The 15,268-nt window shown below is 40.7% G+C and overlaps 1 protein-coding gene across 2 annotated transcripts in view; it reads right to left on the reverse strand.

The window, feature by feature from the left end:
• Nucleotides 1-15,268, reverse strand: part of ADAMTS12 (ADAM metallopeptidase with thrombospondin type 1 motif 12) — a 349,097-nt gene that overhangs the window by 137,919 nt on the left and 195,910 nt on the right. For both annotated transcript variants that reach the window (XM_012501615.2, XM_012501616.2), the window contains exon 5: nt 15,082-15,165. In XM_012501615.2, the coding sequence (XP_012357069.2) occupies nt 15,082-15,165 (84 nt within the window). The remainder of the gene's footprint in view (nt 1-15,081; nt 15,166-15,268) is intronic.

The following is a 15,268-nucleotide window of genomic DNA, read 5'->3' on the forward strand; positions in this document are numbered from 1 at the left end:
TATTTTCACCTAGGGATCTGTTCCTTGATGACTGATCTACTGATTTACATTACAGTTAAATCTGCTTTGGAGGAATTATTTTTTTCTTTATGAGGCAGGGTCTCACTCTGTCGCCCACGCTGGAGTGCAGTAGTGCAATCCTCCAGGGTTTAAGCGATTCTTGTGCCTCAGCTTCCTGAGTAGCTGGAACTATAGGCCTGCACCACCACATCCAGCTACTTTTTCTATTTTTCGGTAGAGACAGGGTTTCACCATGTTGGCCAGGCTGATCTCAAACTCCTGACCTCAAGTGATCCACCTGCCTTGGCCTCCCAAAGGGCTGGGATTACAGGCGTGAGCCACCACACCCGGCCTCTGGAGGATTCTAATCAGAGACTTAGCCGATTTTTTCCTCCCTCTTACCCTGCAAGTCAGTCACCATTTATCAGACTTGTAACTTTCCCACTGATGACACAATCAAGTTCAGGACAAATATCTTGATTCAATAGCAACTAAAGTTCTCAATTCCTTTGTTTTTTGGGGGGAAATTGCAGACAGCAAGCAAAGTCAGCCCAAAATAAAAGGTGTTCAGACTAAAACAATAATGAAACATGCATTTTAATAAAGAGATGTAAAGTAAACCAAAAATAGGGATTTGCATTCATTTGAAAATAGAAAAACAGTGGTCTGAAAGTAATCAATACAATTAGTTAGCAGACATAAACTTTCGAACAAATAAAATTGAACATGTCTATGTTCAGCAAATCATAATTCTTTACAGTCCTTCCTGAATTATTATGGTTATTTCTAAAGCTATTTTCCATAATAACGAATACTCTTTCTCCAGTCTTTCTCCTGTTTTCTACCACAGTCTTTTCTTTTGTTTGTTGCAATGATACCATCCAGTTCCCTAAAACTTTTGACAATGTTTCACGTTGCCCATGAGGATGTTGCCCATGGGGATGGGGAAGCTCTTACCCAAACCATATTCAATCTGTGAAATGCTCCCAAGCATCACGTAAAGTCCAAGCATCACATAGGATATGTCATTAGTTCTACTGTGTGTGTTTATTGTGTGAATATCATGACCTGGGAATGAATTCCATTTGTTTTTGGAATACATCACTATATTTGCACTCTATAATGTAGTAGATCTGTTAAACTTTTACTTAAATTAATATTACACTTATTCTGCACTTCTTGAATATACGAGTTGAAGGCCAGAAGGTGTAGTATTAAAAAAAAAGGCAAAAGTCTTAGATTAAGAAATTCATAGTGAAAAATTCAAATCCAGATAATAAAGCATTATTTGCATTTGGGAAAATAAATATATAGTGCTGGAGCAACTAGATATCCACAGACCAAAAACAAATAAATAAAAAGAGAGAAAGAAGAATTTCAATCTAAACCTCATAGCTGGTACAAAAATTAACTCAAAATGGATCATAGACTTAAATATAAAATGTGAAACTATGAAACTTCTAGAAAAAAAAAGCATAGAAAATCTTAGGAACCTAGGGATAGGCAAAGAATTTATAGACTTGGCACTAATAACACAATTAAGAAAAGGAAAAATTGATAAATTGGATAACATCAAAATTAAACACTTTTGCTTTGAGAGAAACCTTATGAAGAAGATAAAAAGAGCTACAGTGTGGGATAAAATACTTGTAAACCACCTATTTGACGAAGGACTTATATTTAAAATACATAAAGAGCTCTAAAAACTCAACAATAAAAAAACAATAAGAAAATAGGCAAATATTGTAAAGAGACACGTCACCAAGGAGGATATACAGATAGCAAATAAGCACATAAAAAGATACTCAACATGACTAGCTATCAGGGAATTGCAAGTTAAAACCACAATGATATATTACTACACATTTACCAGAATGGGTAAAATAGAAAATCATGACAACACCCAAATGCTGGTGAGGATGTGGTAAAACTGAATCATTCACTGCTGGTCAGAGTGGAAAATGGTGCAATCATTATGGAAAAAGTTTGGTAGTTTCTTAAAAATACTACATAGGTGTTCGGGCGCGGTGTCTCACACCTGTAATCCCAGCACTTTGGGAGGCTGAGATGGGTGGATCACCTGAGGTCAGGAGTTTGAGACCAGCCTGGCCAACATGGTGAAACCCTATCCCTACCAAAAGTAGAAAAATTAGCCTGGTATGGTGGCTGGTGTCTGTAATCCCAGCTACTCAGGAGGTTGAGGCAGGAGAATTGCTTGAATCCAGGAGTCGGAGGTTGCAGTGAGCCAAGATCGTGCCACTGCACTCCAGCCTGAATGGCAAAAGCGAGACTCTATCTCAAAAAACAAACAAACAAACAAACAAAACCCTACATAGGCAATGACCATATAACCTAGCAGTTACATTCCTGTGCCTTTATTCCAGAGAAGCGAGGACTTATGTTCACACAAAAACCTGTAGTTGAACGTCTATAGTAGTTTTATTCATAATAGCTAAAAACTGGAAACAACCCAAATGTCCCTCGGTGGGTGAATAGTTAAACAAATAGGTACATATAACACCACTCAGCAAAAAGGGGACAAACTCTTGATACACACAATTTGAATGGATCTCAAGAGAATTATGCTGAATGAAAAAAATCCAGCCTCAAAAGTTATATCTGGTATTATTCCATTTATATGACATTCTTGAAATGACAAAAATCATACAGATGTATTATCACAGAGCAGATTAGTGCTTATCAGGGATCAGGTAGGTAGGTGGAAGGGAAGTATAAAAGGTATGAAAGGGTAGTACAAGGGATGCTTGTGAGGGAACTGTTCTAATGCTAATTGTGGTGATGGTCACACAAACCTATATGTGTGACAAAAATTGCATAGAACTAAATGTATACACACATGATCATGCACATGCACACACCACTGTGTGCATCTGAAGGTAGGTGGAATTGTTGGACTATCACATTCTGAGTTGTCATATTGTACTAAGATTACACAAGATGTTACCATTAGGAGAAAATGAATGAAGGGTAATAGGAATTTCTCTGTACTATTTCTTACAACTGCATGTGAATGTACAATGAACTCAAAACAAACAGAAAAATACAAAAACACCTTAAAAATAACTGGTCAGGACCAAGGCTGGAGGGTTGCAATAGAAGATCTTATAACACTTTCTGGTACAATCCTATGCAGATTACTCACTGATTATATGTGAGAACTCATACCTTTGAATCAAAGGGAACCTGCAGTTTTTCAGACGAGTTACAGTGGGTAGGAAGAGCCCATGCACTCACACAACCGCACAACCACATACTCACATACCCATACACACCCACGTACTCACAAACACACACACACATCCACCTACATACACACACACCCATATACATACCCACACACATCCACACACTCACATACCCACACACCCACATACACACACACCCACATACATACACACACACCCACATACTCACATACACACACACATCCACACACTCACATACCCACACACCCACATACTCACACACACACCCACATACATACACACACACTCACATACCCACACACCCACATACTCACACACACACCCACATACATACACACACACCCACATACTCACATACACACACACCCACATACTCACATACACACACCACATACTACACAAACCCACATACATACACATACACACATCCACACTACACCACACACACACCCACATACTCACATACACACACACCCACATACTCACATACCACACACACATCCACACACTCACATACCCACACACCCACATACATACACACACACCCACATACATACACACACACACCCACATACTCACACACACACACATCCACATACATACACACACACCCACATACTCACATACACACACTCACATATATACAAACCCACATACATACACACACACATCCACACTCACATACACACACATACACACACCCCCACATACATACACACACATCCACATACATACACACATACACACAGATCCACATACTATATACACATACACCCACACACTCACATACATACACACACCCACATACATACACACAGATTCATATACTCACACACACCCACATACTCACATACACACCCCCACATACACACACCAACACATACTCATATACACAGACCCATATACACACACATACATACCCACACATCCACATACATACACACACACACATCCACACTATTCCACATCCACGCACTCACACATGGATACACCCTGCTAAAGTTAATTAAGATCCCTAATTAAATAGCCATGAATATAAAAGCTTATTAGAGTTGAAGCAGCTACACAGGCAGAAATAGAGCTCTTGTTCTCCCTTAGCTCACAGAGTCCCTGGCAAGGGCACACTGTTGAAAGCGGGATTTTATTGGATCTGAAAAGCTCTACCTTTCAACATTGTCCTCTTATACATTGGCTTGAATCACCAGTTTGAAAATCTTACATTCCAATCTAAGTGTGTCTGTTTAGAAAAAGCAAATGTTTACAAAGGTCCAGTCTCCCACATTCCTGAACCAAATTCAGTGTCAGCAAGGACCCACCTTCATCGTTGTGGAGAAAGCAGAGTCATCTTCCAGATGTTGCATTCCAAATGCTGCCTCCAATGTTTTCATCATAATGAAGAGCCCATTTCCCTGAAGGGCCTCGGGAATTATGCATTTAATACTCTCATTTAAACAGTGAGGGATAGTATCTTAGCCAAGTCACAAAGCAGGCATTGGCAGAGCAGGGCTTGGAACACAGGTTTGCAGCTATGAGTTTAGGACTAGTGGTTTCCAAACTATTGAGGACTTCTCTAAACTCTGCTTTGAATAATTGGAAAGACTTAGTAATTAACCAATGAATGATTACGGCTTATTTCTACCCCTCAACCTCACAATCCCGCCCTCAGTGAGGAGACAAACAGAAAAGCAGATAACCTCTTCTTTCCAGATTCTTACCTCTGTCCTCTTCTTACTCTTTGTCCACTTCCTGGGCTCCTCTGTGAGCCCTTCTTCTTCTGCCCTTCCTTTGGTCCATTGCTTAGTTCACTCTCAATCAGTCATATTTTTGGAAATCACTCCAAAATATGATAGTTGGCTCCCACATCTGTATCTCATTCCAAATCTCTCCGAGTTCAAATTTATGAACCTAAATCTCCTGATGGTCACCTCCACAGGTACTTTCAACTCAGCATCCCCGAAATCCTTTCCTCCCACTTTAACCTGCAATTCCTTCTGTGCCTTCTGTGGTTGCAGGAATCACCATCAACTCAGTTGCCCAATCTAGAAATGCCAGTGTCTTGTTAGCCCCCTCTCCTCCCATATCCTGCATCCCAATCTGTCATCATGTGCTGCTAATTTTACCTCCTCTACATCTTTTTTGTTGTTGTTGTTGAACAGAGTCTGGCTCTGTCACCCAGGCTGGAGTGCAGTGGCACAATCTCGGCTCACTGCAAGCTCCGCCTCCCGGGTTCAGGCCATTCTCCTGCCTCAGCCTCCTGAGTAGCTGGGACTACAGGTGCCCGCCACCACGTCCGGCTAATTTTTTGTATTTTTAGTAGAGACAGGGTTTCACCATGTTACCCAGGATGGTCTCGATCTCCTGACCTCGTGATCCGCCCGCCTCGGCCTCCCAAAGTGCTGGGATTACAGGCGTGAGCCACCGCGCCTGGCCACCTCCTCTACATCTTTGCTACCTACTATCCTTAGCCCGAACCTTCATTTTATGCTTGGTTTACAATATCCAGGCCCTCTTCAAATCCATCCTCCTCACTGTTGGCAGGTGGATCAAAACAAAAGTCTGTCCATATCATGACCCATGGCTCAAGATCCTTCAAAGTCTAGCCTCCAGGAAGCTCTCCTTTCATTTGCAACCTCACAGTTTATGCTTTAGCAACAACTGCTTGTATTAGCACTCCCTCAGATCCCCCTCACATACTCCCACACACCTTCCCTTCTTCAAGATGTTCCCTCTTCCTAGATTGCCTTTTTCTCTTACCCCCTTTAACCCATTCAACCTCTATTCATTCTTTAAGATTTAATTTGGGAATTTCTAGGAAGCTTTCCCTGCCCGCTAGTCTGGTCTAGCTTCCTGTCAATATACCTTCTTCATACTTGGTTCACAGCATTTGCTGTGCAAGGTCGTAATAATCAAATTGTATGCCTGCCTTCCTCTTAGCTCCTCCAGAACAAGAATTGAGGTTTATTCTTCTCCTTGTCTCAGGCACTGAATGTATCCTGGTTTACAGCAGGTATACTGACTGACAAAACTGAGGATGCACACCACCCATGAAGGAAAGGAGAAAAGGGAGAGAATATATCCATTAGGCCAGAAAAAGTGAAGACTAGGTGAATGGGAGGTTTTGTGGTAAGTTAACAAATAGGCAAGTTCTCCTGTGGATTAGGGAAGGGGCAGTAAAGAAACCAGAAGTTTGGGAAATCAGTAGAAAATCTGCAATAATAATTCCAGTGCCTGTAACAGGAACTGCTAGTAGAAGATTCTACATGGGTGTCTCATGTTTCTGCACATCATCTGAGCAAAGATATAGGTTTTGTTCCAGAGTATCCTTTGAAGGATGTTGTAAAGGAAACAGCCTTAGAAGATAGTCTTTTTCCAGGGAAAAGGAACCATTTACTTTATGTCCATAATAATAAAGGTGATGGCTTCCTCTGGGGCAAAAGTTGGACATGTTTGCTTACAATCTGTTTTAAAGGATTGGGGCTTTCTAATTTTGGGGGTCCTAAGCTGGGATAAAACCCACTGTATGCATAGCATACACTTGGGCTGCCTGCAACACCCCGGTGCAAATTATGGGACAAGAGGGACAGGTACAAACAGATGCTTGTGTCCTATTATGCTGTGAGCAATAAAGTCCTTTGTCTGTGACTCAGGATTTTCATGTCTTCTGCCAGCATTGCATTCATAAAAGCATGGCAGACTAGCTTGTTAGCTTGCAAGCAGGGTAAAATCTCAGATTGCTATGGCTTGAATCTCCCCTCAAAAACTCACGTTGAAATTTGTTTGCCAATGTAAAGATACTGAGAGGTAGGACCTTTAAGAGGTGATTAAGAGCCCTCGTAAATAGATTAATGTTGTTATCATGGGAGTGAGTTTGTTATTGCAGGGGTGAAAAGGATGAGTTCAGCCTTATTTTCTCTCTCTATCTTGGATGCTTGCTTGCCATGTGATGCCTTCCACCATGGAATGACACTCACCAGATGCTGGTGCCATGATCTTGGACTTCCCAGTCTCCAGAACTATGGGCCAAATAAACTTCTGTTCTTTATAAATGACCTAGTCTGCGATATTCTGTTATAGAGAATGGAGCAGCACATGATGGACTAAAACACAGACCCTGCCTAGTTCTTGACAGGAATAAGGAGGATAACAGAGAAAAAGTGATCAAGCAGTAGTGAGAACCATGTTAAGGTTGGACCATCTAAATATATGGGCAGGTTTGCATGGTTGTTGAGATTTTCTAGCAGCAGGGCTGTTGGGGAAGGAGTAAAGGAGAGGGAAAGAAGCTGAATAGTAAAATAAAATCTCAACATAGGAGATTCTTCTTACATTCCAGTTTTGCTATAAGAGTAATTCTGGAATAACCTGAGAGATAGTCATTGATGAGGGGAAAAAATGCCAGGGCTTTAAGTCTACTCTCAAAATCTTCCTTGCTTTCTTCCCATTCCTATTTAAAGTTCCTCATGCAGACAAAGCAAGTGCACAATTAATTGAGTTGATGATTACCTACAGCTTGATACTTTGCCCTGTGTAGAACTTTCATCTGCAATGTGTGACATTTAACACAAATTCAGTGACAGTGTCTTTTCTATTAAATGTCACAGCTCTTCCAGAAAGCTGTAATTGAGCACATTTTTTTCAACTCTTCAGCTTCTTAATCTCCAAGTCTCAGAAGGGGTTAAGTCCAAGCAACACTCATTTAATTTATTGTATGCTCTTGATCACAGGAGCCTTGAGAATAGTAATTAGTTATGGATTAAAATGAGGCAGCCCTAAGCACACAAAAAATGCAACAGGACTTTAGAGAGACTGTGATGGCTCACAATAAATGCGAGGGAACTTGTGCTAAACATTTTCCATAAAGCATCCTGGAAACAATTTGAGCATGTCAAAACAAACTCCCATTCACACTATTTTTTCCTTATTTCCTTTGCAAACAAAAATAGATTTCTCTTTTTGTTTATTTTTTTCACTTCATCTTCTCAAGCTAATCCAATTCACTTTCCATTTCCCCTTTTCTATACATTTGTGTATGTGAATTAACGGGACAGGAAGCTGACCTAGAGGAAATCATAAAAAGCTCATAAAATAGCTCCACATGGGAACAATTTTGCAAGAACATGGCTTTTGTTAAAAAATGTTCTGTCTCTTTGTAATCTCTCTATAATGAGGCAATCTTGTATTGATTTCTCTTGGAATTTGTGACAGCAGTTTTTGACTCAATGCACAATCTGACCATGCTCTGGTAGTCAGGCTTACGCTACTGAAAGAAAGAGGATGAACAGAGAAGAGACAAGCTGTAAAAGGTTTAATCTGAAACTTCTCATGTGTCTAAGGGACAACTCATCTGATTACCAGAGGAAAGGATACTTTTTTTTTAAGGTTCAAGAGCAGCTTGAGCAATGTAGTGAGACCCCATCTTTAAAAAAAAATAGCTAGGCATTGCTGCAAGTGCCTGTATTCCTAGCTACTTGGAAGGCTGAGGTGGGAGGATGGCTTGACCCCAGTAATTCAAAGATACAGTGAACTATGTGCCACTACACTCCAGCCTGCTTGACAGAGTGAGACTCTATCTTACACACACACACACACACACACACACACAGAGAGAGAGAGAGAGAGAGAGAGAGAGAGAGAATAAGTCTAAAAATTCTTTGCCAGTATTTTTGACATTTACCCTGAAAGAACAATACAGACCCACACATCAGCTGGGGGAGGGGTAAACCACCAGCCTGAATTTTTAAAATCAACAGGCTTTTAACTCTAGAGTTTCCAAAAAAGAGTAGACTCAACACTAAACCACTCTCAGTACAACAAGAAGAATTTCTTTGTGAAAGTAGTTGTCTCCTTCCTGCTGCTGTCAGCCCTACTGCTGTACCTTCAAGCCCCCCCAGTGCCATTAGGCTCCTCCACTGGATGACACAGTCACCTAGGATGGGATTCACTTGGCTTCATCCAACTCACTCTCATTCCAGTTTTGTCTCTATCTTGTTCTTAAAAGAAGTCTCCAACATCGTATGACCCTGATTTTTTCCTTTAGGTCTTTTATTTTCCTCCAAGGATTTTGAAGTCCTTGTGAAATGAGCATAGTATTAATAAGCTTACAGGGTTTTTGTGGGAGCTAAATGATGATGATGATGATAAAAATAATAAGACTGATGTTAACAAGTAACATTTATTGAGCAGTTTCTACAAGCCAGATACTATGCTAAGTATTACATGAATGAAGACATTTGATTCTCATGACAATGCTATGAAATACATATAATTATCACTATTTTACAAAATGAAGAAATGGAGACACAGAGAAGTTAAGCAACCTACCAAAATTATATGGCTAGCAAGCAGTGGGACTAATGATAAATCTGGTACTCTCTGTGATGTCAAGCTGCTCACAAGAATTGGAGGGAAGAGCCTAATCCCATCCCCAACCCCGGGCCCAAGAGGGGAGCCAGGGGGGCCATCAAATAAATTGGTCTAAAACAGAAAGGGCTTAGAGGTCAAGTTTGTGTCCAAGTCCTAGGAGAAAATTAAAAGGATAGAATTTGGGCCATAAAATGAAAATCAGAGCTCAATTCAGGGATAGACAGGGACAAGACAGGAGTGAGTGCAAGCTGGCTCCTATCTGAACCCACTGTTTTCTGTTTTCTTGGCCCATGGTTTCTTAATATATTTGACACTCTTTTCAGAACATGGTTTTGTGTACCTCAGTTACCTCAATTTCCACTGCTTTGAAATATGACTATCTAGCCTATGAGAAAGCCTCCAAATTGTTCCAAAGTGAGTTTTACACCCAATACTCCAATTTATTCTCAAAATGTGATGAAACCCCATAGTGGTCTTTAGATGGTGGTAACTGACAAACATGCATTTTATGTATATAGCCTAACCTCAAGGTCTGTTGAAACCACCGCGGAAAAATAAAGCCCCAAATGGTGTTATCCATGAAATGTATTTAGAATAAGAAAGACAAGAGTGATAGAAAGTCACTGATAAAAGGAATCTATCTCAGAGACCCAATCTCGGGATTCCCCACCTCACACACTTTCCACAGAGCCTGAGTGATCTCTCTAATTCCATTTGTTGGTTTGGAACAATCTAGAGTATCCCACAGGATTAGATCCAAAGTCCTTATGTGGCCACAAGGCCCACAGCAACTTGGCTGCTGCTGGCCCTGGTTCACTGACAGACTGCTGGCCTCATTCGCACACTTTCTCCTATTCAGTATTTGAACAAGTATTTATTGAGGGTCTATTATATACCAGTGAGCAACACCAAACTCAGCCTCTGCTCTTAAGTCTTACATACTAATTGAGGAAACTGTATCGATCAAACAGATCTCAGATTACAAGTGTGAAACATAGTGTGGAGGAGAAATGTAGTTTTATGGGAGTCAATAACAGAATATTACTAGGAAAGGGGGTCAGGAAAGGCTTATCCAAGGAAGTGACACTGGAGCTGTGATCTGAGAGATTAGGCTGTTAACTAAGCGAAGACGAGAAGACAGTCCAGGCAACAACAAGACCAGAGGCAGGCCTTGAAAGCCTGATGAATAAGACTATTGCTACCCCTCAAGAGCAAAGGCAGGAATATCGAGAGATGAGAAAGGGAATCAGAAAACCACTGGACTAAACTAAGCCAGGTGTGGGGGTTGGAGAAAGGGTGGCAGGAGGGTGGATATGATCAGATTACCATTTTCAGATTATCCTGACTACACTGAGGAAACAAGATGAAAAGAAATCCAACTGGTTTTGAGTAGACCAGAAAGTATATGCCACTATAGTCCAGAAAAGAGATAACTGTAGCTTGTTGAAGTGATATTAATGGAGATGGTCAGATAAATGGTCAGTACCTGATAACAGACTTGACATAGGAGGGAGAGAAGGAGGTATCATCAATGCATCCAGATTTCTGGCCTCTGCAACTGAAAGGATGATAATGTCACGTGCAGACATGAGCAACACCGGACAAACCGAAGTGCGAGTGGAGGTGGGCAGGTTTTGATTGGCTGCTTTCTCTCCTGTCTCCAGCACAATCACTTTGTTTCATTTGTATCACAGCAAGACTTCTCAACCTCCCATTGTGTGGTCCAACATCAGTGATATGTCCACTGCCTCTCATATGCATATTGTTGGTTTAAGAATAAAGCCATTGCCCATGTAGGTCCCTCCACCTGGAGTTTCCTTCCTGTGTTAGTCCATTTTCACATTGCTACAAAGAACTGCGCGAGACTGGGTAATTTATAAGGGAAAGAGGTTTAATTGGCTCACAGTTCAGCATGGCTGGGGAGGCCTCAGGAAACTTACAATCATGGTGGAAGGTGAAGGGGAAGCAAGGCACCTTCTTCACAAGGTGGAAGGAAGGAGAAGTGCCGAGCAGAGGGAGAAGAGCCCCTTATTAAACCATCAGGTCTCATAAGAACTCACTCACTGTTATAAGAACAGCATGGGGGAAACCACCCCCATGTTTCAATTAGCCTAACCATATCACTTCCTCACTAGTTAATTCCTTTTTATTTTCTAAAATCCCAGCTTAGACATCCAAGTACCCTTTCCTATCCCAGTACTTTTATACTCATGCCAATCTCAACTTGAAATTTTCTATTTTTGTGCTTTTGTGCAGTAGACTCAAAGTTCCTCAGAATCAGGAAATGGGACTTGTGTTCACATTTGCATCCCTGGTGCTACCACAAGGTGTGACATATGCCTGATGTTCCACAAATCTCTTCTCATTATAGATTAAGAAAAATGAACATGGAGCAATGATGTAAATTCCTTAGAGTTGCTGAACTCAGGTCAACTTGCTCAAAGGAGTCACAGCACTGAACCCCACACTGCTTCCTGTGCCTTCCATCTTGACATTAGTTAAGGGCTGGAATCATTGCTGTCTGTTGTTGAGCTGCTTATTAGTCACAGATGTGAAGAATGGCTTGAGCCATTTCCTGGGAATTAGGAAAATGAGAATGTGGACTGCAATTCTGCTGTTCACTTGTGAACTCTGTACCAATTAGAGACTCCGTGAAAGCTTGAACGACAATAATATTTGGCAAGTGGGAGGTAGAGACCATGAAGCAAGTCATGTGTGTCTCTTTACACTTGCAAAACCAGGTTGGTAGAGAAGAGGAGAAACAATGTGATCGTGATGGAGCCAGGGGGCAGTGGCCAATCAAACGACTTCACTGGCATCAACGTGCCATGGAGATGCCCTGGTGCCATTATTTCTCGGGAATGAAGAGATGCGGCGTTTAAAGGGGCCTGATCCATGGAAGCCACATTATGAAATCCTACCAGTGGTGCTGCTGGGATTACAGAGGGTCAAGATTTTTCCTTCTGTTTTATATGACAGCATTTCAAACTCAAGGATGTTTCCTTCTTACTCCCAGAAGTAGCTTTCTTCTTCTTTTTCTTTTTTTTTTTTTTGGTCTGAAAATGCTGTGTTTCTTCACATTTGTATCTAGGAATGCCTATGTGCTCAACCAGTAAGAAAAAGTAAATTTTTTTCTCCAAGATATCAAAGCATGCTTTTCAGAAGTCAAAAACACAATTCTCATACAAATATATAATGAGCACATGTTCAAGATGTATTTAACTCATTAGCGAGGAGACAGGCAGGATAATTTGGCTCCTTAATGAGGGGATGGGCAAGATGGCAAAGCTAGTTCAAAGGCAGATGCAAAAAACTGATGCAGCTATAGCCAGTGTGGGAGAACTGCTGAATGAGATTGCTAAGTTAGATACAAAATTAGATACCAATTTTTATTGGTCTGGTTCTGCCAACCAATAAAACCATCTTCAGAATTATCTTCTCTGCTGGACACAAATCATTTTCACCTCTACTAGGCAAAAACCACTTGTACCCTATCATTTTCTACATGTCAACATCTAACTTTACCACATCTGTGCCCCAGTCAATGGTAAACAACCAGTTACATTTTCATAGAGCCAGATAGGTATCTTTAAACATCGAAAGGATGTATAGTTTTCATGTTGCCTGTTTTCCAAGTTTTGGATACATTTTCTTAATAAAAAGACCACATGAAGAGAAATGACATACCCATTGGTATTCCAAGATACCCAAAGTAGGTTTCAGGTGACAAAGGGAGATGGGGTTATAGGGGAAAGAAGAAAAAATGGATCCCCACTCCACAGATTGTTTTAAAAATAATCTAACACACATCATTGTGGAGACTTTTCCTGTCAAGAAAACAAAAAGCCCTCCCTTGGCATTTTGACTGCAGATCTCTTGCTGATGGGAAGCTGAATGATGCCATTCTTTACATGTCCTAGCTGCTGGTTAAGCTCTATAGATTGCAAGGGCATTTCATCAGTTGGCTGGTCCTACCATTCACTACATTTCACTTCATTCATTCGTGTCCCAGGCACTGTTTTAGGTGTTGGGGATCTAACAGAATAAAGACACATGGCTTCCACCCTCCTGGAATTCACATTCTGGTAGAGGCTGTGATAAGCAAAAAAAGAGTAAACAAATACACAGAATCATGATGAATTGTGAGACTGCCATCATTCTGTGATGAAAAGCAGTAAGAGGGGTCTACTTTGAATAAATTGGTCACTGAGACCTCTCTGAAGAGGCAGCATTTACACAGGGCATAAGGCATGAGAAGGTGCCAGTCATGTGCAGAACCAGGAGAGGGATGTTTCAGGCATTGGGAACCACAAGTGCAAGACAGTGAGTATGAGAGTAGGAAACAAGGAAGAGAGTAACATAAGCAAAGACCAGAAACGCAGATGGAGGCAAGATCATGAAAGTCTCCACAGGTCACAGCAAGAAATTTTGAATTTGTTCTAAAAAAAACCAGAAAGACATTAAAGGGTTTTGTGCAGTGCAGCACCTCAGTTTGTATTTAAAATGATCAATCATGGCTGCATTTAAAATGATCATCCATGGAGAATGAATTCTGATGGCAAGGCTGAAAATAGGAAACAACCATTTGGGAGTTCACTGCAGTAGCCTATGCAAGATATGATAAGGCCAAACCAATGTGGTGACTGCAGAGATGATACATATTTTGGAAGTAAGACCACAGCGGTCCTTGCTATTGGATGTGGAAGATATGAGAAAAGGAATCAAGAATATCTCCTGGGCTTATGTAACCAATGCATAATAGTACTATTGGGTAAGGTGGTGATTTGGGGAATGGAGGTGGCAGAATTGAGATTATTTAGGCAGGAAGTAATCAAGGTTCCATTCTGGATTTATTAAGTTTTCAAGATTGAATGGACTTTGACACCTCCAGGTGGAGATTTCAAGTAATTGGATACAAGCCTGAAGCTCAAGGCAGAGGTCTAGGCTGGAGGTATCAATTGAGAGTCTCAGGACATAGATAACATATAAATCTCTTACATTTATATAAGACTTACATTTATATAATGTAAGTCTCTGAGAATAGATGAAATCCCCAAAGGTAAACGTGCAGATAGACAAGAGGTCTCAAATCTGAGAGACTTGTGTTAAATATGCAAGAAGTAAATTAATAGTATCAAAGGTTTAACATTTCCATGTCTTTCTTACCTTTTACTGAAACCATCCAACCATGTCATGATTTAGTCTATTTCTTTTGCAGAACATCTTTAGTGACTGCGGTGAGTCTCATGTGTATGTTATTAGATACAATGACTGTCAAGAGATTTCAACTATATGTATATTTTGGAAATGTTATCCATATCCCGCTCAGTATCACTGAATTCCCAAGGGAATAACACAGAAATAATATTTTCCTTCTCAATGGGTTTCCAAATACTTTCTGGTACCCTCGTTCTTGTCTACCAAGAACTCCCCTGAAAAAAAGGAGGTAGGAAGTGCGAGGATATATAGCAGAAGAGTGAAGGGAAAATGTTACCTCTTCTTCTTCAAGTAGAATGAGCCGAACCACAATAATGTGAATTGCATTGCCAATGCTTGGGTTATGGAACAACCCAGTGACCTACGGTTAGAAACAGAAAACCATTAGCTCCACACGAAGAGATAATAAATAAACACCAGAGAAGAAAATAGCATTGTAATGCACATAAAATAAAGGTTTTCTT

This window comes from Nomascus leucogenys, chromosome 6, assembly GCF_006542625.1.
Source record: "Nomascus leucogenys isolate Asia chromosome 6, Asia_NLE_v1, whole genome shotgun sequence".
Taxonomy (NCBI): domain Eukaryota; kingdom Metazoa; phylum Chordata; class Mammalia; order Primates; family Hylobatidae; genus Nomascus; species Nomascus leucogenys.